Source organism: Branchiostoma lanceolatum, chromosome 3 (genome assembly GCF_035083965.1).
Source record: "Branchiostoma lanceolatum isolate klBraLanc5 chromosome 3, klBraLanc5.hap2, whole genome shotgun sequence".
Taxonomy (NCBI): Eukaryota; Metazoa; Chordata; class Leptocardii; order Amphioxiformes; family Branchiostomatidae; genus Branchiostoma; species Branchiostoma lanceolatum.
Window position 1 is genome coordinate 12815456 of NC_089724.1, and position 27295 is coordinate 12842750.

The following is a 27295-nucleotide window of genomic DNA, read 5'->3' on the forward strand; positions in this document are numbered from 1 at the left end:
GGGGATTTTGTTACAACGTGTCCTATTGGCTAGGTAATCGAAGCCAAAGATATCGGCCAATCAAAAATCGTGTTTTAAAAGACGTGTGTGCAGAGTAACAGACGTCAAGATGGTGCTGGAAAGTACTATGATATGGTGAGTTTTCTGTAAATTTTATCACCTTTTCGCCCATAAGAATGATCGTTTACTTCACACAGATATTTTGTAGAAGATGAGGTTCACTATAGTGTGTATATTTTGTGCTTTGTGGGTTTACCTGGGTCGTCGCGAGAGTGTAAAGTTGGCGGTGGGTGGCGATGACAAAGCAGACTTTCGAAAGCAGCCCCCCACCCCACAGGCTTCTACTTCTACTTCTATACGTTACTCAACAAAACCCCGCGAGGGGCATAGCGTTGAGGATAAAGTGACAGGGTCACGCCCAGCTGCAGCGGTGGTGGTGAAAATCCGAAAAAAAATAAACTAAATCGACGCAACAATAACTATATAAATAAGTGAGTATTAAACAAACGGTGCTATATACATGTGGCTACAGTGGGTGTTGTCCTGACACTCTCTATATGACTAAATGTTGGTACTGGGCAGGCCAAGGGACTTGGCCAACCCAGATTTGAAACTGGCTACCGATGTTGAATTGATGAGGTGTTGGGGTAGGTTGTTCCAGTCGATTACCGTTCTGGGGAAGTAGCTGCCGCGATGAGTTTCTGTTTTGCATGGAAGTGTAATGAATCGCTGTGAGTGACCTCTGGTGCTGTTGGTGTTGAAAGTGAGTATGTGTGCGGTGGGTATGGCAATAAGATTGTGGACTGCCTTGTACATAAGAGTGAGGCGGGCAATGTGTCTGCGTTGTTGCAGAGTGGCCCATCCTAGGGAGTGTTGTAGTGAGGTGTTACTGGCAGTGTAGTTGTAATTACCTGTGACAAAACGTGCAGCTTTCCTCTGTACAGATTCTATCTTAGTGGCTAGCGTGTTGGACTGAGCATTGTGTAGTGTATGTGGATCCCAGACTGAGGAAGCATATTCAAGTTTAGGGCGGACTAATGATGTATAAGCCTTCTCTCTTACCTCTTTACTTGCCCCCCTTATATTTCTCCTCACGAACCCCAGGGTTCTGTTGGCCTTGGTTGTGATATTGTTGATGTGTGCCTTCCACTTGAGGTTGTGAGTGAGAATGACACCTAGGTAGGGATGTTCGTTGTTGTGGCTTAGGGGTTCATTGAACATTGTGTACAGGAAATTTGGTGAGCTTCTGGGCTTGTGGATGTGTAGAATAGAGCATTTTTTCACATTGAATTTCAACTGCCAAGTGCTTGACCATTTACAAAGTTGGTCTAGGTCGCCTTGGAGTATGTATTGGTCTTGGTCAGATAGTATGGAGCGGTAAATCAAACAATCATCTGCGAAGAGCCTCAGCTGTGATGTTATATCCTTGTTGATGTCGTTAATGTAGATAAGAAATAACAAGGGCCCCAGGACAGTACCCTGCGGGACTCCTGACTTGACCTTGACGGGGTTGGATTTCTCTCCGTCCACCACTACTTGTTGGTACCGGTCCAGCAGCCAGTTCTTTACCCAGGCCAGGGTTTCCCCTCTTATACCGTAGTACTGTAATTTATGAATAAGTCTGTTATGTGGTACACTGTCAAATGCTTTTGAAAAATCGAGTATAGCCATGTCAATTTGGTATCCCAGGTCGAACCATGAGGTTAAGTCATACAAGGTCGTTATCAGTTGTGACTCACAAGAGTGCTTGGCCCTGAAGCCGTGTTGAGTGGGTAGTAGAATGTGATGGTTTTCTTAGTGTTTCATAGTGGCCGAAAATAAGATGTGTTCTAACAGTTTACAGCAAACGCAGGTGAGTGAGACAGGTCGGTAGTTAGATGGGGCACTCCTATCCCCCTTTTTGAATATGGGGTTGATAAAGGCGCTCCTCCAATCCGCCGGAACCTGTCCACTCTCCAGTGACTGGTTGAAAATGATGTGTAAAATGGGACTGATTTCTGTCGCGTAGTCCCTAAGGATCCTACAGGGCACCAGGTCAGGGCCGGAGGCCTTAGCGGGGTTGATACCTTGCAGGAGTTTTTGTACACCTGCTAGTGTAACCTCTACTGGGGGCATGTCCGGGTAGGGACTAGTTCCCAGTTCTGGTACGGTGGTGAGGTCCTCAACTGTGAAGACAGAATCGTACTGCCTGCTGAGGATTTCAGCCTTCCCCTGTCCATTCACGACTAGTTCGCCGTGGTCCGACAGGGGGGCCACCCCGGAGGCAGTCTGCTTCCTACTCTTCACGTATTGCCAAAACTTTTTGGGGTTCTCTAGCGCCTCATCTAGGATTTCCTTGAGGTAGTCATTGTGTGCCCTTTTAATTTTATGTTTGGTTAGTCTACGCATCGTTTTAAAATTTTCCCAGTCCTGCTCACAGCACACTCTTTGATCAATTAACAAATTTCCTGTTGTTAGAACTGCATGGGGTTGTGATTTTTTGAAATGTGCAAGCATAATTTTTAATACGGTTTATGTTTTTGCTGTCTATTTTGGATGTTATGCTAAATTCATTGAATGAATCATATTGGATATCATGATTCCACATTGATTCATACTGATGTGAGTGATGTCCTTTGCATAATTGACTTGAACTATTCAAGGTTTGACTTTAAACATCAGTTACCGGTAACCCCTTAACTATGTTATTTTGATTGACCTTGGGGATTTTTTTATTCAGTGTGGACAACAGTGAGTACATGAGAAATGGAGACTTCATACCAACACGGATACAGGCACTTGTGGATGCTGTCAACATGGTGTGTCACAGCAAGTCCCGCTCCAACCCTGAGAACAATGTGGGGCTGATGACCATGTCTGGCAGGTAAAGTATACACTGTAGTCTGTTACGTGTGCTACAGTAGTGTAGATCTGGATTCTGGACAGGGGGTGGATCAAAAGGTATGAAATTGTACTAGTGGTGGGAGCAAGACAGAGAAAAATTTATATGGATGTTGGAACTTGAAGGTTACGTACATGCATTACAAATTGCATTCAGTGTGGCAAGTAGATTTGCCTTGCGAGCACTACATGTCGTTTTTCATAGGATCACTTGGAAATGGAACGTCAAGAAGGGATGTACTAATAAGACTTCTTCTTTTTGTTAGATGTGAGGTCTTGGTGACACTGACCAGTGACGTAGGGAAGATCTTGACCAAGATGCACGCTGTTCAGCCCAAGGGAAACATTCATCTCATGACTGGGATCAGAGTGGCCCATGTGAGTACACTCTGATGATGAGCTAATAGATTTGAAAACATGTTTATAACTACATTGTACCAGTAACTTGTCTAGTAACCCAGATGCTAACAGAAGAATTTGTTGTCCTTATTTAACCTGTTCCTTGCAATTCATGGATACAGGGCTCCAGACTAACTTTTAGGCCTAGGAGCACTGTGCTCCTAACTCAAAAAAGTTAGGAGCACTAGCAAAAATCTAGGGGCACCACTACAAAAGGTTGGAAGAACAAGCAAAAGTCTTGGCTATACCAAATAATACTCCTATTAATCAATGTTATACATTAACAACCGGGAATAAAGTATTTGAATAGATCATAAAAGATAAAAACCTACATTGATGGTGCAGAACAATTGGCAATTCAATTCATTCAATACCTTCCTACATACTGATACTAGTACGATGGATTTTTAGAATAATTGGGCATAGGTTCCCCGGCTGGCCCCTATCCGGGGGCCACGGTGCCTCAAGTTCAACAAGTTGAAAAATACACAATGGTATTTTTTACTTGGAACAAGGCAGGTAATGATTCACATAACCTTGAATGATAAATAAATAGATGACTCTAGAACTTATCTATTGGGTTCATGACCAAAACAAATAAAGTCATATTCCATAATTTGAAACTTCACTGCTGGCATCAAGTTCAACATTTTTACAGGCATTTCTTTTCTTTTTACTCACCCTCTGTCTACAGATAATCCAAAATACTTTAATATCCTTAAAATTCTTGCTCAAAATAGTATCAAAAATGATCTGTTTGTGCCGACCCAGTCAAATCGGGAACTTCGAAACGCGTAGTTCAAATTTCCCGCGTCAGGACCGCGCGGCGCCGTCATCCAATGACAGGCAGACCGCATGGGGAAAGCTTTGTGATTCGCCGCTGTGCAGTATAGACAGCAGCAGAATGAAAGTACATGCAGCACCATAACAACGGGCAGGTAATGAGCTTTGAAATGATACCGGTGACAAAAGGAAAATTTGATATTTTTTTAAATAAAACTCCACTTGAATTGATTCATCAATTTTTGATCGTAAAAATCATCGCTTGAACAGGTATAAATATGACCGCAGGAAACAAGCCTTTCATTCTGCTGCGGTCTATTTTTCATAAACATCATGGCCGCCATTGAAAACAGCGAGCGTCCGGCGAGCGCTCACTTTCATCGACAAAGTTTTGACGTTTGAAACATTTTACAAATCAAACAAATACACCACAAAGGAGAGAAAGTTATATCCTTTATTTCTATAGGTAACTTTGCCACTAGGAACGGATAGTTTGTGTACCGCGGGTGTGGGAACATGATAGAAAATTCACCGACGATATTCGCGGTAGCATTGGAATACCTATATTTTCGGCTTACCGCTTAGTTCTGCAGCCATTATCCTGGCGCAGGTCTTAATTTTGGATTGTCGCACCGTGCGACCGTGATTTTAAATCTAGTCGCATTCTCAAGAAACTGGTCGCATACATATTGTGTGCGAGTCGCACTCACGAGCGCTGGGATAATGATTTTTTTTCCGAAACAAAAAGTTTTATCTTGGACAGTTCTTGACTACATATACATGTTCTTGACTACATGCCAAGATAGCTACTAGCACCCAATACAAACTAAAATGCTAACCCTTTGTTCCGTCCCCTTTAGCTTGCTCTAAAGCACAGGCAAGGGAAGAACCACAAGATGCGGATCGTGGTGTTCATCGGCAGCCCCATAGAATCAGATGACAAGGACCTGGTAAAACAGGCCAAGAGGCTGAAGAAGGAGAAGGTTTCTGTAGACATCATTAGCTTTGGAGAAGAGGTGAGTTGGGAGATATGCTGTGATTTTCTGGCATATTTTACGAATTGCTACACACACCCATTACTAAAACAGTATCTATTGGGGCCCAGAACTTAAACAGTTGGCCCTCTTTTACCGTGTGCTAAAGGCTTTTCATGTTAGTTATATCATAGAGAATTCCATTTAACACACGCAATGTATCTGTACTTTGTTTTGTTCATTACAGGAAGTTAACAATGACAAGCTGACATCCTTTATCAACACCCTAAATGGTAAGGAAGGCACCAGCTCCCACCTGGTGACGGTGCCCCCCGGCCCCTCCCTATCCGACGCCCTGCTCAGCTCACCTGTCATCGCTGGGGAGGGGGGTGCAGCCATGGGGGCACTGGGGTCTGAAGGGAACTTTGACTTTGGAGTGGATGCAAACGCTGATCCTGAGTTGGCCTTGGTAGGTGGCTTTAAAGTTTATTGAACTTGAAGGGACTTCCCCAGTTTATGACTTTTGACTGTAGCGTTCGTGAAGATTTGAAAGGACTGAGAAATGAGATTGTATGTGTGTGTCTGTTATATATCTACTGCCTCATTCTCTGTTCTGAGGTTAGAGAGACAAGCGTACATATTTTGATATGGCTATTTTCATCACAAGGCCCTGCGAGTGTCCATGGAAGAGCAACGTGCTCGGCAAGAGGAAGAGGCTCGGAAAGTGACCAGTGAATCTACGACCACTGAGACGGGGGTGACGCCTGCCTCCACAGTTACCGAGGGAGACAGCGAGGAAGCCATGTTGGAACGTGCCCTGGCTATGTCCATGGAACGCGGGGAGATGGCGGAGGACACACCCATGCCTACTGTGGACTTCGACAACATGACAGAAGAGGAGCAGATTGCCTATGCCATGCAGATGTCACTGCAGAGTGTGCAGACACCAGGTATGTCTTTTTCATCATCAGAAATCTTGGCCTTTTTTCGTATATCTTCTATCAATAGATCAATACATATGTATATTTTCGTAGAATGCCTTTAAAAATTATATTTATTGATATGGAGTACTGAAGGAGTTTCAGTACTTAAATTCTGTATTGATGGTAGAAACACTGCAGGTTGTTTTCAAAGTCACTTTTCAAGTATGTCATTCTCCCCAAACAACAGAGCTTTCAAATTTGGCAAACCCGCCAAGCGAGGCCGAGACAGACACCCCTGTTGCCATGGAGACAGAATCGGCATCAGCACAGGTTAGCGTCTTTCTTTGTTTCACATCTTTCAACATGTGGAATAATAGCTGATGCCTACTGGTATTCCAGAATGCCCGACATACTGAGCAGGAACTAATCTTTGATACCAACAAGAAATACTGAGCAGGAACTAATCTTTGATACCAACAAGAAATGCTAAGCTACAAGAGATATCTAGGGCCATTGTCTTGTACCATTTCCATTCAGCTGGTTGACTGTCATGTTTGTTTTTGATCGCTCCAGGCTGAGGAGGAAGATGACTATGATGATGTGATGAGAGACCCCGCCTTCCTCCAGTCTGTACTGGAGAACTTACCTGGAGTTGACCCCAACTCTGAAGCCATCCGCACAGCAGTGGACTCACTACGGCAGCAGGCCAAGGATGATGACAAGAAGGACGACAAAGACAAGAAGGGAAAGAAGTGATAGCATTGCCATGTAGGCTAGGATTTGGTCGGGGATATAGGCTTTCCTCAGGCAGATTTTGTAGCGTGGGAAATAGAAGACAGTCATATTGCACATTCAAAATGGTCAAGTACCTTTCATGTAGTTCCTGCCTTGTCATGGTTGAAGCTACTTTTCTTGTGAGTTGTAGTCAGGGTAAATATGAGTTTAGGTTTAATTTCTGGGGATTGATGCAAGGCTATTGTTTTCCCCAACAAGATTAACATTACAGTATGGTGAACAGCTGTACTATCACACACTTTTGTTGCTGTACAATGAAACATAAGACTGTAAGGAAATATATTTCATAATTATATCGCTCAGTTGGACTTTGGTAAGGATGGTTATCTCACCCTACAAAAATTTCATCTACTTTCCAAGTGACACTACAAGACATTAAATTTGATGCTGAATTAGAGCAAGGACACTGAAAATCAAGATTTACCATTCAAGTATTTTGCTTACACATCTGTCTGTACTTTCAACTGGATATACAGTACATTGTATAAGACACTATTTCAGCAGAGATAATTATAAAGATGACATGAGAACAAAACCTCTCCTTCAGTGTCTTTATTCTATACATACTAGTACCAGATATATACATTTCACTAATGTGGACGTTAGCTTCACTGTTTACCTTTGTTCATAAGTCACAAATAGCCATGTCTCAGACAAAGGCTTTGTAATCGTTTGCGCTGAAGTTACTTGCTAGTGAGAAGACAAGATCCTATCTACATGTCTGTGGTATATTCATGGTATTGGAAGCATCACGTTGTACATGTACTATACCACATTAGAAGATAAAGCAGCTGTATTTACACTTGGCATTCGTAACTTCCTGAAAAAAGATTTTTACATTTGCTCTTATAACTTCTTATAGACCAAGGAAGACTAAATTTGTTTTGCACAATATTGAATATATGTGATATCACACAGTATTCCACAACTGGCAATTCACCAATGTTGAATCCGTTATTGGGAACATTATCAAAGTATTCAATTTCTAAACAAATATTCAAATCAAATTATACACAGAATAGGATATCTGGCTCTCAGGCTTCAATAAACAACTGAAATTACAGGTAATGATTATTGCAGTTTTAGAGTGCACTTATGCATAGGCTTTGTACACTTTGAACACAATCCTGTGATGGAACAGTTTCTTGTATTTGTACAAGGACCTCCCACTTTCTTGATTGTTGTTATTGGTTATATGGCACAAAGAATGGAAGGATGAAAGGTCCTGGAAATTGGCCTCTCGATGAGCCATCGCTTCCTTACTTGCATAGGCTATTGGATAACGTCATGTATTGTTTGAATTCTTTGATTTTATCTCTTCATGCCAAGTCACTTCGATCCTGATGATTTCCTTAGCTCAGTAGCAAGAATCCTGGCTCTACGGTAGAACTCGAGTGACAGCTCCTTATCGTTGAGCTGTGTGTGGTAGATCTTGGCCAGCTGTGTCAGCACGTACATCTCCTTTTTCTTGAAGTCCCCGTGCATGGCAAGCCCGAGGGCGATCTCGTAGTACGTGGCAGAATCCCTGGCGTCCTTCATGTGGTTCAAAGTGATGTCCGCGAGAGTACAGTACAAGTTCAGGTAGTATCTACAACCCACGTCTTCTACGAACACCCCGTGGGTGAGCGAGAGAGCCTGAAGAAAGTAGTGCTCGGCGAGCTCGTATTGTTCCTGACACATGTGGAGGCGAGCCAGACGGAGACAGGCCACGCGCTCGCAGAGAGGGTTGTTCGCCTCTGCACTGAGCCGCCAGGCGCGCTGTGCGTGAGTGGTGGCATCATCGTATCTATTAACTTTGTAAAGGAGATGGGTCAACCAATTGTGAGCTAGAATTTCCTTGCTGTTGTCCCCTGACTTCTCGGCCAAAGGAAGGACTGCCTGTTGGAAGAAGTCTACAGCTCTTCCGCGCTCATCCATACTGTAAGCGTAGAGCTTCCCGAGAGCTTGGCAAACAGTCCACTGTTCCTCCAAATCCCCGATGTCCGTCGCTATGATATTTGCCTTCTGATAGTACATATCGGCCAGTTCAAACGACTCCATACTACCGTAGATGTCGCCGGTCGCCTTCCACGTTCTGGCTTCGTTCTTCTTGTCGTCCAAGTCTATGAATATGCCGAGGCTGTCCTTGGTGTGGCTGAGTGCCGCCTGGTGGTTACCTGCCTTAAGGTGCATCTCTCCCAGTCGCGCCCGGAGTATCCCCTCCACGGACCTCTCCCTCAGCTCCACCGCGAGAGGTAGGGCGAACTGGAAGTACTTGGGTGCTTGGTCCTCCTGCCCATCGTTGAGATCTCCCTGACAAGTCCCCAGGAAGTTGGCCAGGTGCATCTGCCCTCGCTTGTCGCTGTTCCACAAGGCGACAGCCAGCGCCATCTCGTAGTAACACTTCGCTGCCGGTTTATTGTCCAGATGGAAGAGGTAGATGTTTCCCAGTGCAGCGTAAATGTCTGCGTAACAGTTGAAAGCAAGCCTTTCATCTTCGGCGGGCACCTCGATCAGAAGGGCCTTCCTTAAACACTTCTCTGCGATGTAGAAGTTCTTCCAATCTTTGTACAAGTTGGCTATGTTAGCGTAAGATATGAGTTCATTGATTTTGTTGTTCGTCCGCAGACTGAGTAACAATGCTCTCTTTAGATACCCCTCTGCTTGTTTGTAGTACCCCTGCCACTGCAACACTAGCCCGAGCTTGTTACACACGATGCCTCCTCCGAGCTCCGACTTAGTCTGGTTGGCCAAGGACAGTGCTTCTTCTAGTTTCGATGTTGCCATCTTGCCCTCGTGACATCTTTCTTGGTAGAAAGACCCTGCGACCGTCAACAGTTCGAGACGCTCTGTAACCATTCCCAGCTCTTGACTGAGTGACATGGCCTCCTCAAGATGGTGGACGGCGGCCGCGACGTCGTTCTTCCCTCCGTTCACAGCAAACAGACCGGTGTGGGCCTCAAACTGCAACGAGCGGTTCTCCGAACCGGCCGTCAGGTCAAGGATCCTCTGGAAGTACTTCCTTGTCTCGCTGGGAACCACCTTTCTGTCTGCATCCACCTGCGTGTTGTTGGCGCCCACCTTGATGCACAGGTCGGCGAGCTTGAGGTACAAGGTGGGGTTTGTTGTTTCGTACTCCAGGACTATTTTGAGACACAGGGAGGCGGAACACCATTTCCCTTCTTGGGTGTACAGCGTGTGGAGCGTGTAGAAGTCCCCCAGTGTGGGTCTCTCTGCTGCCTTGTTGATGAGAAGGGCTCGCTCCGCACACATCGTGCTCCAACGCAAGGCGTTCGCTTGGCCGTACAGGCGGGAAAGCTGTCTACACATTTTGTTCTCGGTCTTGGCATCGTCAGCGAGAATGGCCTTGAATAAGTAATACTCATACAGCGGTATGACGGTTTTGACATCGTCAGGTAGCATGTCGTCTGATTTACCAGGAACAATATGGTTCAACAGAGACAGCGCTTTTTCCAAGGAAATGTTCCGCCCGTCGAAGTCACCAATTTCTGCGCACAGATGTCCCACCTCACAATGCAGTCTCGCCAGCAAGCTCTTATCCATACCTTTTGTATCAAGTTGATAGGTTGTGGCTGTGAGGAAATGGTCTCTTGCATTCGCAAGGTCTCCTTTTTGTTTACTTATCTGGGCTAAAAATATTTCTGCCGCCGCCTGAGTTTTAGGGTCCTCCAGTTTGGCAGCTACCTCTTGCAGTTTCTTGGCACACTGAGCCGATTCGCCAAGGCTGTCCTCTCCGTCTTCACGGACTAAGACATGGAGGAGTTCGTGAAGGTTGTCCGAAACCGCCTTTAGGTCTTCGTTTTCCTCGGCAGACTTGAGGATGCTCCTGAGGTAGTGGACGTTCTCCTTATCTCCCTCGGAAGCAGTGGAGGGTGAGTCCTCTTCCACTGCACGTTCCCCACTATCTTCCTGCTCTGGCGATCCTAGACATTTGCAAACAAACAGAATAAGACAGGAAAATCAAAATGTCGGAAATGAGTACTGTGATGCTGATGGGAGATGAATATGACACTAATAGCAATACATGGGCAATAAACGTACACCAGCCACCGGTCAACTCAACCAGTGACTTTACAAAAATACGATGTGCTAATGCTGTGTGATTCCAACTCAACAAGTGTGTAGTACTGTCGTGAAGTTGCAAATGATTGTCAGTAGGTTACCTGTTGCACCTGTTTGTGAATGACCAGCATTCGCAGCCGGAGTCAAGATGGCGGTTGCTCCAGGCCTCATGTCGACGCCATCCTTGTTCTCCTGGCCAGCTGCAAGGTCACCCAAACTTGACCTTCGGCTGTCGCCTAAACATTAATACTTTATTTAACAGGCTTTGTAAACACACAAAACAACATTGACTATAATTGAACATAAGGTAGTTGGATGACAGGTAGCTAGCTATATATACATATATTATGCTCTTCATACAGACGATGATAAAGGATTCTATTCAGGACTTACTTCGTATCGTCTCTCTTGATGTCAAAGCTTTGAGTGAAGCCACAGCGGCGTCTGCGCAACTTTTAAGTCCTGTGTGGAAAGACAATATCCATTTACGTACACTACAAATATTAATGTTGAAGCAGCATCACGTCTTCACATGCCAGGCGTTTGTTGAGAGGTCTTTAATAGAGGTAGAGGAAAAAGCTGTACTAAGAATGATCTTGAACACACAAACGCATCTTTTCAGCCCTTAGATTGTTTGATAATGACTCCTACCTCTGTCGTAATGTTTCTGTCTATACCGGTCCAGTACAGCCCGGCTGACGGCTCCTATGGAGTGGGTACCGCCGTTGTTTCCGCTGGCCAGGGACCCGAAAGGATCTGTTTTCTCCGTGGCTGGGGATGTCGGGTCGACAGCACTACAGTGTTCGAAGAGACGCAAAGCGTTATGAAGAAGTAAAGCAAGGAAAACATGTAGAAATAATGAAAGCAGAGATAAAATACTCAGGATTTTGTCATTATCAACTAAGAAATGCATGCACGATGCAATGTCCTGGAATGTAACGGTGAACCGATTAAGAATGCTAAATTCATCTCGTTGAAAACTCACTCTGCCTCCTCCAGCTTCAGGCAGGATCTGGGGAGGAATCCGTGTTTGGACTCATCTAGACACCGGACCAAACACCAGTCGATGAGCGGACCGGGTCTGTCTTCCACCGCGACCACCACTCGTGTGCCGCTCGGCACGCTGATCTCATCACCAGCTTTAGCCTCGAAATCTTCTTCAACCACGTAGGTTCCTGTAGGATCCATGAAAATTGGTTTAAAATTCACCTAGCTTTTTTAAGTGTTCTTACTGGATGCCCCATCACAGTTATCGACATGTAGAATTAAACGGCATAGCTAGCTTTTTCACATTTTACTGACAGTACAGAAACATTGTAGATTGTTGTAATATAGAGTTGAAGGGTTTAATGATGAACTATTTCAGGGAAGCCATTTCCTACTACTCCTTGGTCACAGTCTGTCGCAGTTCGGGGATTGCACGGACTTACCTGGGACCATGGCGTGGAGATTTGCCGCGCTGACAACTGGGACGGATTCTGGCTCTTTTCTGTTCTCTGTACATCGCTTGAGCATGTCACTGTAGTAACGGCAATAAAACGGTGAGCAAACATCGCAACACGGAATGAAACCAGAAAAAAAGACATATTATTCCTAATATTCTTCTGTTGACCTATATTCATCTATTTATTAGTAAAAGGTCTTTCGAAATATTACAAAGGTAATTAAGGCAGCACATGCATAATTGTGTACATGTCAACAGATCAACAATATACACGATGAACATGAATTAAGCTTACTCTTGGAACGGCCCTACGTGAGCTACGTTGTCTCGCAGGATCGAGCCAGTCCGCTCGCCCCCTAGCGACTCCACCTTGAGCTGCGCTACATCTTCGGCCTGCACCACCCGCAGAACCTCCCCTTGTCGGGTCTGGATGTCCTCTGGGGAACTCAGGCCACATTTGCTCTCTTTCACCCGCACGAAATAGTCACCTACAAATAACACATTATCATTTTCCAAATGTTAGATTGTAAGAGCGGTTAAAGATTCCCAATGACCCCAACCAGGAAGAGAAAGAATGGCTTAATTCAACACGAATCCTCCATCCAGACAAGAGGTATGGGCCACCGTATCATACAAGTAAACTTACGTATGCGACACTCACAAAAAGTATAAGGTCATCCATTGAAAAGTGAAATTACTTCTAACGCTTCGACCTTGCTAACATCAATTCGTAGACAATCACATTGGAACTGCAGACAGGTGGATCGAATTTTTCATACCTTCTGACAAGGTTTCGAACACAGGAAGGTAGTCCTCTTCCTCGACGTCAACACGCATGCGCAATTCTTCCATGCCTAAGTTGGACCTCATTGGTGACGTCAGCACGGTTTCTATCAGCGGTTCCAGCAGCCCCAGGGCGCTGTGTGTCCAGAGCGCGTGCGCGTTGTCCAGCGTGCTGAATCGGAGTCTGAGGCTTGTGGTGTTAGCGTCAGTCTTCACCAGCGTCACGGAGATCAGCTGGAACACTTCGGTCAGACGCTTCGTCACGTCTTCGTTCAACAGTCTGTCCTTTAATTCCTTGTAGACTGACACCGGGGGCATCTCACCACTGTCCAAGTACGGCCGCAGCTTGGCGGTTATTTCTGGTGAAAAATATCAACATTGTTCATTCAAAATGCAATGGGAATCATTCTGGAACTTTTGACCAGATTGATTTCAGTTTTTATATTCTTTCTGTACATGTATTTTAGCTGTATAAAGTTACAGTGGTAAAATGTATCATTATTTGCAATACCATCACGGCTTTTGTTATCTCGAGGTGTCTAAATTACACAAATAAATTATTCATACAGACCTCTCGTACGAGATGATAACTCATCGCAGGTAAACAAAGTACGTCATGAGACAGCCGCTGGTAGTACATTCAAATAAAAATGTCCTACGTTGTTTACAGTGTATGTCTTTAAGGTTAAACGACGCTATATTGGTTAAACCTGAACACGTTAGGTTAAGCACAAGCACCATCACGCGAACATCTGTTGAACAGCACCCGACAATAAAACACCGGTGTTATATCCTGCTAATTGCCTTGCACATTAACTCTTTAATAAAGGAGATACCTTTCACTCGAGTTGGCTTCCCGCCTTCAGTACTCTTGTTCCGAGACAGCATACCTGCGGGGACATACAGGTATGTGAGCTTGCGGCGGACGAAGTTGGGATGACTGTGTGTGGACACCATGTTTGCACCCTCGGTTCACGAACAATTGTAACATCAGTATAATGACGACGTTCATTAATTATTCAACGCATTATGTGATGACGCGGGATGTAGCTCTATCAACTCTATCTAAACAGGCCACGTTTTGAAGGATTTTGATTAAAAAAGACGACATACTCAGAGATCATGACGCACCGACACGCGTTTGGATATACACCACCCAAAATAGTATGAGCTGAGCCTTGTGAGAAGAAACATATCAACTAATGCTTGCATGGTATTTGTTGTTGATGTTGCTGATCGTTATTTGTCACGCGTACGGCAGAACTAGAATATCAATAAGTAAGGAATAGCAACTATTAACCTCACAACGTCGGAGCCCTTTTAAGGTATCGGTTGTTTCCTTGTCAATTCTAGACCCCATTTGTCTTTTCAGTTGTTGACAAAGTACATTCATGTGCTTTTCGTTGTGAAATATTAAATCGTCCAATGTCAACTTTTACTTCAGGGCCTTTCGGTTGAACGAAAGCCAATATACACAGTCGAAAATTCACCCCTCCTCAATCCTCCCTGCCTCCCCTCCCCTCCCCTCCCCTCCCCTCCCCTCCCCTCCCCTCCCCTCCCCTCCCCTCCCCTCCCCTCCCCTCCCCTCCCCTCCCCTCCCCTCCCCTCCCCTCCCCTCCCTGCCCATCCCCTTACCCGGGTGGAAAGTGGCAGGCCTGCCCCCCTGCAGAGCGGCCTTCAGCGCCTGGATGTCCTCCACAGACAGCGGCTGTCCTGGCTTCAGACCAAGAGCTGAAATATAATACAAAAAGTTATTCACAGACACTTTGCGAACCAGTGTAGTTACAACAGATTTCACATGCTAAAACGGCAACATTTGCGACCTTCTATACATGAATATAATAACTTTAATTTATTAACAATTGTACAAGGTACAAAGTATGGCATTCACTGTATGTATACACCCAGTGACCGAAGTGTTTATTTCGGTGACTTTTGTAGACACTTCCATCATCCTCTTGCATATTGTGCTACGGCATCTACTAGTATATTGTTAGACACCTGTCAAGTTAATAGGTAACAACGATCCTTCTATCATTCCTTCACAGTTCACATCAACAAACAAACACAGAATGTTTATATTAGTATACCTGTTCAAAAATGTTCTCTTTCTTGACGGTACATCGATCTAACAGTGTTACAGATGCATTTTCTTCCACCACAAACTACAAACAAAAACCGTTTCTCCTTTAAGTTTTATCAGTTTATTTCTATTTTATTTTACTGCTTACCCTCTCCCGGATGGGCCCCTGAGTGGAAACTTTTCGGTCTGTTGTCGCGCAGGCGCATCCTCTTGTCCTGGATGTCGTCAGTGGTGGCTGCATGTGCCGCCATGTTGGATTCTGTAGATGGAATAAGATATGTATCGTGATTTTAGTTAATGATCCATGGGAAATTGTCACACTTTGGTAACTAGATAACGAGAGATTGTGCCACAGGCTACAAAGTTCCATTTGCAATTTTGGTATTCTCGTTTTCAGATGATGTAGCTTACGTGGAGCTGAGGGAAGACATTATTGATGTTACTGATACCCTAACTGATGGCACCGATGTGTCTATTAAGAATGACCTCGGATTTGTCAACGACAATCCATTTACCCCATTTGCCCTAAGCAACTTTGATTCCCCGAATGGGACACGTAGGGGTACATTTGAGTCAGACAAATGTTTATAGAGATATTTCACCACCTCGTGCCGGTCCGTACCCATGGCACGCGACCGGAGCATTTGCGGAGGACAGGGAGCACTGATTGTGGGCGTTGTGTGTGGGAGTTGCTCGACCTTGACTGACCTGTTTTTCTTTCAGTCTTATCTTTATAGTTTGACAACGTTCCAGCGCCACTGTTACATGTAGTGTAGGGCTTTGGGGTCCGATCGTGGCTAAAAGTCCCCCCAGACAGCTCGGATGCTCTATCTGACATACCTGATTGCTTTGAATTTGGAATAGAGAAGACCAATGGTAATGTAATACACTTTGCTAGGTATCAGGAAACATTGATACACAGGTATCACGTTATACATCCAGAACAGAAAACACGGCAGGATAGTGACTGCCAGGACAGAGGACAATGTTTGCGTCTTGCTCCCGAAGCCACCGTGCTATGTGTCCTAGGTAACAGTCAACATGACGGACGATATATCAATAGGAAAAGTTGGCACTCTACCAAAAGTGCTCCCCTCCCCCTCCCAACCAACCAAGCAATCAACCACACAAATACACACACACACACATACACACACACACACACACACACACACACACACACACACACACACACACACACACACACACACACACACACACACACACACACACACACACACACACACTCACTCACAGAGAGCTCAGCTGCTGATACGTCCAACAAATGGACATATAATGTTATTTCACCCGCTTGGCACATTGTTTGGAACGGCCCACTACAACAGCACAAACATATCATAACATTATCATCGTCCATCATGGCTGATAGCACAGGTACAAAAGTCCAACGGTCAAGCGGATGTGTCATGACTGTGATTGGCAGGTCTTTGTTAATCTCCAAGCAGATCCACGCCGGGCGCGAAAATCGTAGTATGCTAGCCAGAGAAGGTCCAGTCAGCCAGAGAGGGTTCATCAGGCTGATGAACCCTCTCTGGCTGACTGGACCTTCTCTGGCTAGCATACTACGATTTTCGCGCCCGGCGTGGATCTGCTTGGAGATTACCCTGCCGGGCTGATGAAACCTCTCTGGCTGACTGGACCTTCTCTGGCTAGCATACTACGATTTTCGCGCCCGGCGTGGATCTGCTTGGAGATTAGGTCTTTGTGCGTGACCCGAGTTGTGCAAACGGAGATCACAAACGTAGGAACCTGCGGTGTTCTTGTATCACATGTTTGTAAAAGATACAAGGGGCCGTTTCTGAGTTCATGTAAACTTCATGTTTCAGAAAAAGGAAAGTGATGATGTTTAGAAATATTGCACGTGCGTCCTTAGACTCATCTCACAAGAATTATCGCCTTAGTGCAGGTTGCGTCTTTCCCATCTTGTTCTTTCTTGGTTGTGCACATGACCCGCACATTAACACTTACATCTCTGACTTTGAAGCATGTTCTTTATGGAGTTTCCCTTCGAAAAGTCTCCAAGATGTTCATTCGTTGCCAGTCACTCAGTCTTGCTATCAACTTGATCGAACCTGGTAAGCACAGGAATTCCTGTCATACAGTACGTCCCATGGCGTTTCAGAGGAACCAGTTCCCTGCTCTCATGTTCATGATATTTGGCGCATGACAGTCTTTCAACGACTTTGAAGTTGGGCGAAACTTCCACGGTTAAGTCTGGTAGGAAATCTCTCGCCGCCGGCTAAAATTCAAGGTATGTTGACTACATTCTTGTGCAAACAGACTTCGACGGCTTTGCCTGATTTCAGGTACGTGACTAAACTAGTAATTACGGTTCAAGCAGAAAATGATGCTGACAATTTGGTCAAGAAATCCAAACACACTAGAAATCTCCGTCGCCAGCTGCATATGAAAATCAGCAGACGCACACAGGAGAAAGGCGAAAAAAGGTAAAGAAGGAAGGGGGAATCTCGGAAAGTTACAGGATTAGATACGTCTCCCCCCTTGCGTTCACGCCCCTTGTAATTGTGTAAACACTACTGCTCTTGGATCTTGCGCGTGTACACAATGAGTACGTGATGTCCGCTACCTGTTTCTCAACAAACATGGTGAATTACCAGTAACAAACATAGCAAGTTGGGGCTCAATTCTTGTGTACATACATCACCCATCGACCTATAATTTCAACAAGATTGTTAAATTTGAGATGTAGATCATCTGTGTACTATTCTGACATTAGCAAGCAACGCCCCATGTTGTCAAATATCAGCAAAATCCACTTATGCCAACTATTATATCCTTATATGGAGAGAACGTTTTCTTTGGCAGATGCAATTTTGATCATCTCGGCCCGCGGCTCTTTGGTCATTTAATTTTGATGGGACATTCAAACAACAGGCATCCGCGCGCTGTCGAACTGGCAGACACGCTCATGGTCATCTGATATTTCCTGCGGGTTGACGAGGGGAGTCATCTCTCATCACAACCCGCCTGTCCTGTCTCTGGCGGACATTGACGTGAAACATAAACTCATCTAAATAGACTTGGATCCCGTCCCAACGTCAAGTCCATATAACCGTGGTATGAGAAGTGAGTAAGACAGAGCTGGAAGGGGTCCTCCGGTTGGCAGGCCTAGGGTTGCATAAGGACACCGCTTGCCTGCAGGCGAAGGTTAGCTACTTTGGGCGGTTTCACTGTCATGAATAAGTATCCCTGACAGGATAAGCAAAGCAAGCTTATCACAGGGCAAGCTGTGTGTCTGCCGAGACGGAACATTGGCACAAACAACCCTAAGAACATGTCTAGTAGTGCAAACCCTTGAACATGATGCCCTACCTCTTCGTCGTCTTATTATGGATGACGCCATCTTGGACCTGAGAGACCGCCGGAGGCCTGACAGTAGTGGGCGTGGGTCCCAGCTACCTGGTAAACTTTTCCTACGGGGCAACATCTGAACTCAAAATATTAGATGGTAAATATTTGATGTTTGGCCACCGTGTGCTAAGGTACACAGGAGTCACTGCTGGTGCCAGTACAGGAGGCGGGCCTGCAACGCTCCCAGGGTGCACTACGATCTTTGAACTCATCAAAACAGGTGCACGACCCATGGAAATGTTCCTGAAAATATCCTTGACTAAACAATTTTTTCTGCTTTTGTTATTCACAGGCATACATTTCTCCCGTTTTTAGGTGAAGTGAAGTATAGCGGTACCAGGCACCGTTTGTGTTACCCAGCAGAGCGACACACGTATGTCAATGGCATTTCCACAGTCATGACAGTTTTGGCTCACTGCTCGCTGCCGACACAAGGGAGACTTTCACAATCCGACACCCGGACTGGGACGTGCAGACTCAACTGGCAAAACATGTTGACAGCCAGCATGGTCCGGAAATTCCCGAGGGGGCGGAAATGTTCCTGGAGGGAGTCACTTAGGCGATTTTCTGGTCCAGCGGGGGGTAGCGAACAGCGTTGAGCAGGTGGAAACGATATCACAACTAGAATGTTCTGTGCAGGACCGGTCCTACTCGGTACTGCCCAGTTCTCTGCTGCATGGCAGCAGTTCACGTCCCTCAGACACGGTTAGTCCGAACATTGAGTTTAACTAAATGCCCTTGGTCCGAACCAGCCATCACATATTTATACCCAGGCTCCTATGTCAGACTTTATGTCGTAAATGGACATAGGGAGACCAGTGTGTGACCATAGGGGCAAGGCTGACCAGCGGGAGGATAATTTCTGTCGAACCCCTCCAGCGTCTAGTGATATGAAACTGCCCGTCATAGTCAGATACTCTTCTACACGTGCACATGCAAGTTTACTGGCGCTACAAGAGATAGTCCAAACGGTGCTATCATAGTGCGGGGTTTTATAAGTTTCGATGATCTTGACACATGTAGAAATAAAATTTAAGCACACGTATTGATAGCTTTGCCCTCGTCTGATTTCGCTGCTAGCGCGCTGTAAGAAACAATATACAGAGCCTTTCATGACACAATATACTAAAATGAATGAATGAAATACGTTTGTTGTACGTTTATGCTCTTACAAGCTAAGTACATGTCATTACGACAAAGCTTCTATGTACAATTAGTGATAAGAGTGTGGTATCTTACTACATCTACAAAAGACTAATAGATATTTACATGATGCATGCACGATACGGAACCACAGAGTGAGACGTAGGAATGTTGTCCTTGGATAGCTGAGGCGCTGTGTGAATCTCACAAACTCGTCAGATCGGACGCGCCTTAATCAGAGGAAATGAGTGCAGAATGTGAAACATGTTGACAATGTGGACCAGCGCGTGTTGCCCCGTAACTTCCCGTGCGTCAGTAGAACGGCAGAGAAAGTGAGTTAACCTTACAACATGCATCACGTAACCCAGCTGACCAAGATGGATGGATTGTTCGCCTCGTCTGATGATCTACCCGGAAATCAAGCCACAGAGGGTCATCACGGCCGACACAAGGCTATAGGTCAAGTTCAAGTTCAGGTTGTTGATTCAAGTTGACAGTCACTTGATACGAAATGGGTGTTGGCGTCATGGCTTAAACTATTTACCTTCCTGACTTCATTCTGTTTTCTACATGTTTACCAATTGTATAAGTTTTTGTTATTTACCGTAGTTTCATTTTATTTCTTATGTAAGTTGACTTCAGGTAGAGTAGTGTTTATTTTGTGACATTAATGGAGATCATAATAAAACAAATAAACAAACAAACAGAACTGTTCACAGTATGCCAAACAACTGCAGTTCTGGGGATACTAGTACTGTGCAGTAGCTGTCGGGGGTAAAGGGGAGAATTCCCTCGGGGGAATTCTAGGGAATTTCCGTCCGGACTTCCGCTTCCCAGCATTCCCCCGGCTTCCGCCACTCAACAGAGACGCACCGCTAGAGATATGACCACCATTTCCTAATACCCAATTACATAAAATACCTTAGAAATACCAAAAATCATAAAATACTGTTTGGTGTGTCCAGCAGAAGCTACAACATTCAATTGCAAGTGGACTGCCATGGACTGGGTACTGCTGTAGTAGTCTTGTGTGTGCTCGTCTTCAGTTCATATATGTTATAGAAAGTTCCACTGATGTTTTCCCCTCACCTTTCTGTCCAAACCAAAATCAAACCTGTTTTACCATTTTGTAATCAACAGTGTATACAATGTATTTGATTCATATTCTAATCTGGTTCCCATAAACGAAAATAGAGGCTCGAGCTCTTCTTGTCGAATAGCCAACATATATCACTATCATAGCGTGTTATTCCACTCCTTATTTGGAAACAGTCTGTCGTGCTATCTTCTCCTAGCTATCCCCGTGTCAACGCCGAGGGCTTTTCCCAATTACTAGCTGACTTAGAAATAGACAAGTTTGGAAACCTCCTGTCAGGTGCCACCCTATGATGAGGTCCTGTCACGTGAGATGGCGTCAGGCCAAGGGCAGAGAGCTGACAACACGCGCTGCTTCAAGACAGATAACATGTCGGTTTAAGAGAGCTGTTTTGCTATTTATTTTGTCTAAGAGCCTCCATGAATCAGGTCAATGCTACGGCAACAGATCCGTTCCAGTCCACCCCACGCGGTCTTGTTTTTGGCGGAAAGTCTTGCGAAAACGTACTTGAACTTCGCGTGCGGGTCCAACTCACTGAAATGTCAGGTGTTACATATTGAGACATACTCTTCTTAATACTCCTATTTTTAGCGTGTTGCAAAATTCTTGTGGCTCCCAGGTATTTACGTTTAGGCACGTTCGGACAGACCTGCTGTTCGCTCTAACGGCTGCCGTGTAATGAAGCCTAACGAAGAGCAGATGGGGAGACAGGTACTGCAAACCCCTGGCTCTCATTTCGATGTTATGACCATATAAGGAAATGTCAAGTTTGTTTTTTAAAACGTCGTCTGTAGATGGCATTATACGTCATCTTAAATAACGACATCCTTCCTGGCGGGAAGGAACTGAATCATTTAGATGCAAATCCTTAAGGAGCGACCTTCTACAAGACCTAGCGTTGTCGGGGCTCCTGAAGACGTTTATTTGAATTGGCCCAAAACGATGACCTTGCTCCTTTGCGGTGACATCCCTTGTTGGGTTGGAAACTGGTTCACATTCCTTGATGGGACGGGGAAGAGTGATTTCCGGCAAACCTGGGGGAAGTTTGCCTCCACTTTCGTCAGGACCCGTTTGTTGTCCGTTGCCTATGGCAACTGTAAGGGCGCGGTCACCTAGTCCTTAAACGGCTCGCACGCGTCCTGTAAATCTTGGAGTTGTTATTTGTAGGCATGTTTCACAGATATCGTTTCAAAGTGAGGTACTGTAAAAGGGGAAATGTTCGAGGTGGCTTCATATTCGCAGTGGAGAGGTCGATATATCCACCGTGAAAATTTTTCTTCTGTCTTCTGCCCACCTATCCCCCTTGTCAGTCAACCGCGAACTCAAAACCACCGCGGACATTTTCCCTTCCACAGTGTTACAGTATTTTTACGATCGTTTCTGTGCAAGGTGAGGGTCGTCGGAGATATCTATAGCTAAACTCTTGGGTCTAATTCGTGCCAAAAAGTTATTATTAATATCCACTTCTATTAAGGGTAGGACAGACATGGGCACAATGTGAAATCTGTAATCATTGAGGCACTACCTTGATATCATACTCATCTGACAAAACGGTTCAAGACCGTCATACTGCAGACCAGCTTGCAGTGTAAGTGATAGTTCATTTGCCCTTTCTACAAATGAAATCATCGTATGTCCAACGATATTGATTTAGCGCTAAATCAGTTAACGCTCTAATGTTGACAACTTGACACAGATACTGATGACCTCTAGATCCGAAGGGAAGCATTCTCATATTTACTTCCTCTACTTTACAACGAAAGCACTAACACTTATCAAGTCAGATGACGCACAGGGAAGCCATATGACATGTCAAGTTGTCAGTATCGCACACAAACTACGAGTTCTCCTGCACAGCCTGCGTACTTCTCTATCTTGTTACGTAACACACATCCCCGAGTGCCGTATTGAATTCCTGTTTTACAACGCAGCATTTCGTAGTGTGCTGTAAGTCACTGTTCCTGACGAGTTCAATCTGCCTTATTCTAGATTAGAGCGGAAAGGAGAAACGGCTTCGGGGACAACCGGGCGGGCCGCGGTTAAACTTGGGCGATAGGCCTTGGACTGTTGTTGAAGAAAGGGACCGAAGCATGCCCTGGGACCGGCGTTTACTGACGTCTACACATAAATCACGTGACGTAGGAACAGGTGCACATGCCACACTCTCGCTGGCAGTCTTGCATTCCTAAGTCAGAGTTAGTAGATTTAAAAGCCATGAGCCGCCGGCGTTAGAGTGTAGCCAATGTTTATGAAGTATAGTCTTGGAACATTGCAAGGAACTGAGTGTTGAGCATGACAACGACGTTGTTAAAGAAGTAAAGCAGTCGTCTTCTAATGTGTCACTTGAGTAAGATGGGGAAGGAAGGGGCACGTCGAGCCATTATCTCCTGGCACGGCACTGGTGATGTTCCCTCACCGCTTCCACTTGGCACGAGTGGAGAGGGGCGGGGCCGAAACCACAACATCAACATGTGCTTCCAGCTGCAACCAGAAAGTCACTTCGGGACAACCAATAGGCGCCCAACTCACAAACAGGCATGGACCAATTGCGTACACTTCCGGCCCGTAACTATCTTGTCTGAGGGAAAAAATAAGGTTTGATTGAATGGCATCTGACCCGGCATTCCCGTGCTCATGTCAAAAACGTAAGGAGATTCCATGGCAAAGTTTCACTCACCTTTGTAACCTGGGAAGCAGCCCACGCATTCTCCGCCCTATAAAACCGAGCCCGTCCGTGGGACACACCTTACTTCTTCACAAGACTTCAACCTGTCAAGGGTCTTTCGTGTCGACGACGTTTTCAACAACTCCTGCAGTGACTTTCACCGCACCGTTTCTTCGTGCCTTCTGTAAGTAGTGATGCTTTCCGTTTTTTCTTCTTCAAGCTTTTTTCTTAAAGGATCATTTCCTCTTCCAACGTGAAATTTCTTCAGCCAGAACAATCTCTTCGCTGTGCTTCGCGATCGCTTGTCCATGTTGGAAGAAATGCTAGTTTTGTTGTGTTCGATGTTTTACATTTGACATCATCTGAGTAAGCCACATTTACCATCATTTCTAGTACCATTTCTAAGTTCCATTGCCAAGTAGAAAAACGTAGTATTGAACGAAGGCGGATTGTTACTCTTTAAATTTTTTACGTTGTAAATTTAAGCATTTGTTCTCCCATAGTACGTTGGGGTGTGTATGGTAGTGTGTTTACCACTAATGGATCCATTCATCTGGAGTGTTGAGAGTTACTGTGGCCTATGTGTGCAGGTAACCGCACTCTTGCGGAAGTTGATGGTACTTCAATTTATCAACGCCCCTTGAAGTTTTCTGCTCTTTCTGTGTTGTACCTTTCGTGACTTATGTGGAACGGAGGTAGTGTCACCTTTGATCACCGAAGAAGATCTGCTCAAGTTTGAGCAACAACTATTTTCTTGCGTGTTCTCGGTCAATTTGCGAAAAAGTAGCACAACTGTGTGTCGCAGTGGGATTGAATGAGACCTCTGGCACTTTGGCTGCACCATGCCATCAATATGCCCAAACCACGCACGCCAACGACACTTAGACTTGTGCTGATCTGTGTGGGATGGTAAAAGCATCAAATCAGGGTAACTGGAGTAAACTGGTTGGAACTCGGTCAGGCATGCGTCAGCCGGAGCGTAAATGTTTCAAATCTAGCGCGAGAAGCCGCAAAAACTTAACTTCAATATAATACTTACGTGTGGAGGAGGGAGGAGAGTACCTGAATCTTCAGTTTAGGCAATGCAGAGCAAGAGACATCTTCATTCAGAAATTTAAGTGTCTGTCAACAACATGAAGGTAATGTGTTTAAAACGTCGAAGCTAGAATTTGGTTTGCTCCCATCTCCAAACGTCGAACTCATCGCAGTGTTATAGACCTTCAGACTTTCTTCCAAACCATAAACATTGTCAGTTTGTTTTTCTCGTGTGCCAGCTGCTAACCGCAGGGGAAGCCAGTTCCTGCTATAGACATGCTCCCAGAGTTTGTCAATGGCACTCAGGCCTCACTCTGCCCTCTGTAAAAAGATCTCTTGACGTCTTCTTCCCGCCAAAGTCGAAATGTGTTTTGCTTTCAGCGTCTCTCAGTGGGAAACCGCCGAGAGCTGCCAAGAATTCCAAAGGCAGGAAATACCATAGGCGGGTTTAAGTTGACTACCAGCTGTATTTACCCCGCGGCCACGGGCGGTTACCATGGAGAGGCGCAGCTCTTGACTCTTCCAATCTTAAACGTGATCAACAACTTGTTGAGGAAGGAAAGCTGTAATGCTAACACGTCCGAGCGTCTGCTCTGTTCAGTTTTGTCTGGAAACAGTATGAAAGCGCCGATATCACTTATATAAACATAGAATGAATGACACATCGGATGATCCTACAAAAGTACAGTCATGCTGTGTTTTACCTAGATGAAAGCATCCGTATCGCCGAAACCGCGTCTCTTAAAAGGAAGGATATGACTGTCTTGGAATGTTCTACTTGACGCAAAAGTCTTAGATAATCAAGGTTAGATGTAGTTGGCAAGATGACTGGAAACGTTATTGTAGATAGAAACGTCCAATAAGACATCTAGGTGTGGCTGCCCACAGCAAAGTTTCTCCACATGGTAGTCATACAGAAGTTGTATATTATATATATATATATTAGGGACTCAATCATCACGCTAACTCAAGTGCGCCACCACGAAGAGTTTACAGATGTCTGAGCTAAGGCAGAACAAAGGCGTCTATTATCTGATATAATATAATTTGATCAATGTAATTTAGAATCGAAACATTTTCTAAATCAATGTCAAATCTGTCATAAAGGCGCAAACGTAACCGTTTGACTCTCATCACTTTATTTGTCAAGGATTCTCCCTGAGTGCCGGCTGTATGTGTGTCCCCGTTCCACAACAGAGACGACAGTGTCTGTAGATACAGTACGTGATCGGCAGATCACTCAGGACGTCATAATAAATGTGCTGACAGACATAATTAGCTTTTATAATGTCCTCCTGACAAGTACTATATTGTTATTACCTGTTTTTCCAACGGTCTTACAACGCGACCTGCTTCCGCCCTTTCAGCAACCACGAAGGCCCCGCGAACGCTTCAAATAGAATCTGTGAGTGTGACAAGTTTGGGGCATTTGATTTGCTAACCCAATGCCAAACCCTAAAGCGTAATACTTTTCCAGTCTCCCGTCCTAACGTTCTCACAGCGCGGCCTGATCACGAAAGAACCTAGCACCAGGGCTAAACAGCCGATGATTGACAATGTAACTAAACGATGTTTGAGTTGTGTCCACGTCTGCTGAGTAAATATCGCCACAGTGCGGACTTTGTACCCTGCAGGAATAATGGTTACACCTTTTAAGTATTGAATCATGAAACTAATCATAATTCCTTAAGATACAATCTGTGTTAGAGAGATTCATGAAAAGGAGTCTGCCGTTATCTTGGTGTTGTGGTTTTCGTCAATTGGCGTCTACAGAAGAGAAAAGCCGTCACCCTGCCAAAGGTCAGAGCAACGCAGCAGCTCGAATGTCTGGCAAATGTTGTGTGTGCCAGTGGGGGAGACGAACACGACCCAGCTATGTGGAGAACGTTCCTCCAGCTGTAAACGTTGTGGACATTACTCACTAGTAACTGCGTACCTTGTTGGTTAGAGGAAGATTCCGTCTCGTGTGGAGCTGGCTCAGTGTCGGTGGGTCTGACGAGACGACGGCCGCCGCGCGATGGGCCTCCGAACTTTGCAGGAATGAGAGGTGTTGTAAAATGGGCGTGTATACAACAGCACAAGGGTGTGGGGTGGACCCGGACTACCCTATCTTGATATGCACGAGTCCTGTATAAACCCTGTGTGTTAGCTGCATTACTCATTAGCTTAAACAATCGATCGGGGGATCTTATCAGTGCCCAGAAAAAACATCTTAAAAGTAAATTTGACATACCAAGTGTGAAGAAACTTGCAAGCCGTGAGTGAATCATCCTCGTTCACCAGGACCCTTCCGCTCCACGTTACATCGCTCGCAGAAAGGGCCCTGGTAACACGGGATGGCATCCATGGTTATTACGATATCGCCACCAAAACAGCTTCAGCCAATCAGGGGGGTTAAAATCCGTTTGCTTCCTCTCATCGGAAGCAAGCGCGCAAAGAACGCTGGGAAGCTATCAACCAATCAGGTTACGTGTTACTGCTAGCTCATTAATTATTCATGAGCTACAACTGCCGTTTGTCCCAAATAAGGGTTAGCTCATTAACTATTCATGAGCTACAACTGCCGTTTGTCCCAAATAAGGGTTAGCTCATTAATTATTCATCAGCAAGTCTCGTCGACCTGCAATAACCATGGATGCCATCCCGTGTTACCAGGGCCCTTTCTGCGAGCGATGTAACGTGGAGCGGAAGGGTCCTGGTGAACGAGGATGGAGTGAATGAGACCACACAAAAATTTTAAACAGAAGATCTCTTAGTAGATATAACATTCATAAAACGTACATAAAAGCCCATAAAAGTTGGCCTGAGACACTCGACAGGCCCGGAAACATTAACAG

General features: G+C 45.2%; 3 protein-coding genes and 1 long non-coding RNA gene across 6 annotated transcripts in view; 3 read left to right on the forward strand and 1 right to left on the reverse strand.

Annotated features, from left to right (window-relative positions):
- LOC136430361 (26S proteasome non-ATPase regulatory subunit 4-like) lies at positions 1–7822 on the forward strand. The gene is made up of 8 exons (XM_066420897.1): positions 1–135; positions 2720–2863; positions 3147–3258; positions 4923–5078; positions 5284–5505; positions 5704–5986; positions 6207–6289; positions 6533–7822. The coding sequence occupies exons 1-8, from the start codon at positions 110–112 to the stop codon at positions 6713–6715; spliced, it is 1209 nt and encodes a 402-aa protein (XP_066276994.1). The 5' UTR covers positions 1–109; the 3' UTR covers positions 6716–7822.
- Positions 7292–26697, reverse strand: LOC136430359 (SH3 domain and tetratricopeptide repeat-containing protein 1-like). Of its 2 annotated transcripts, none has more exons than XM_066420892.1 (12): positions 26395–26697; positions 15275–15385; positions 14679–14774; positions 13880–13933; positions 13040–13402; positions 12556–12748; positions 12247–12335; positions 11802–11991; positions 11468–11610; positions 11210–11278; positions 10918–11052; positions 7292–10677 (listed from the first exon to the last, which is right to left on the reverse strand). In XM_066420892.1, the coding sequence occupies exons 1-12, from the start codon at positions 26687–26689 to the stop codon at positions 8084–8086; spliced, it is 4332 nt and encodes a 1443-aa protein (XP_066276989.1). In that variant the 5' UTR covers positions 26690–26697; the 3' UTR covers positions 7292–8083. The 2 variants fall into 2 exon arrangements, with proteins under 2 accessions (XP_066276989.1, XP_066276990.1); XM_066420893.1 differs by lacking the exon at positions 26395–26697 and adding an exon at positions 18481–18692.
- Positions 17416–19564, forward strand: LOC136430365 (uncharacterized). The gene is made up of 2 exons (XR_010754890.1): positions 17416–18315; positions 18835–19564. It is a non-coding gene; the product is annotated as an uncharacterized lncRNA (long non-coding RNA).
- The window catches only part of LOC136430360 (spondin-1-like), a 20337-nt gene continuing 16408 nt past the window's right edge, over positions 23367–27295 (forward strand). Inside the window, exon 1 of one of the 2 annotated variants that reach the window (XM_066420896.1) lies at positions 23367–23607. The gene's annotated coding sequence lies outside the window, so the exon portion shown is untranslated. The remainder of the gene's footprint in view (positions 23608–27295) is intronic. The other variant, XM_066420895.1, reaches the window with a different exon arrangement.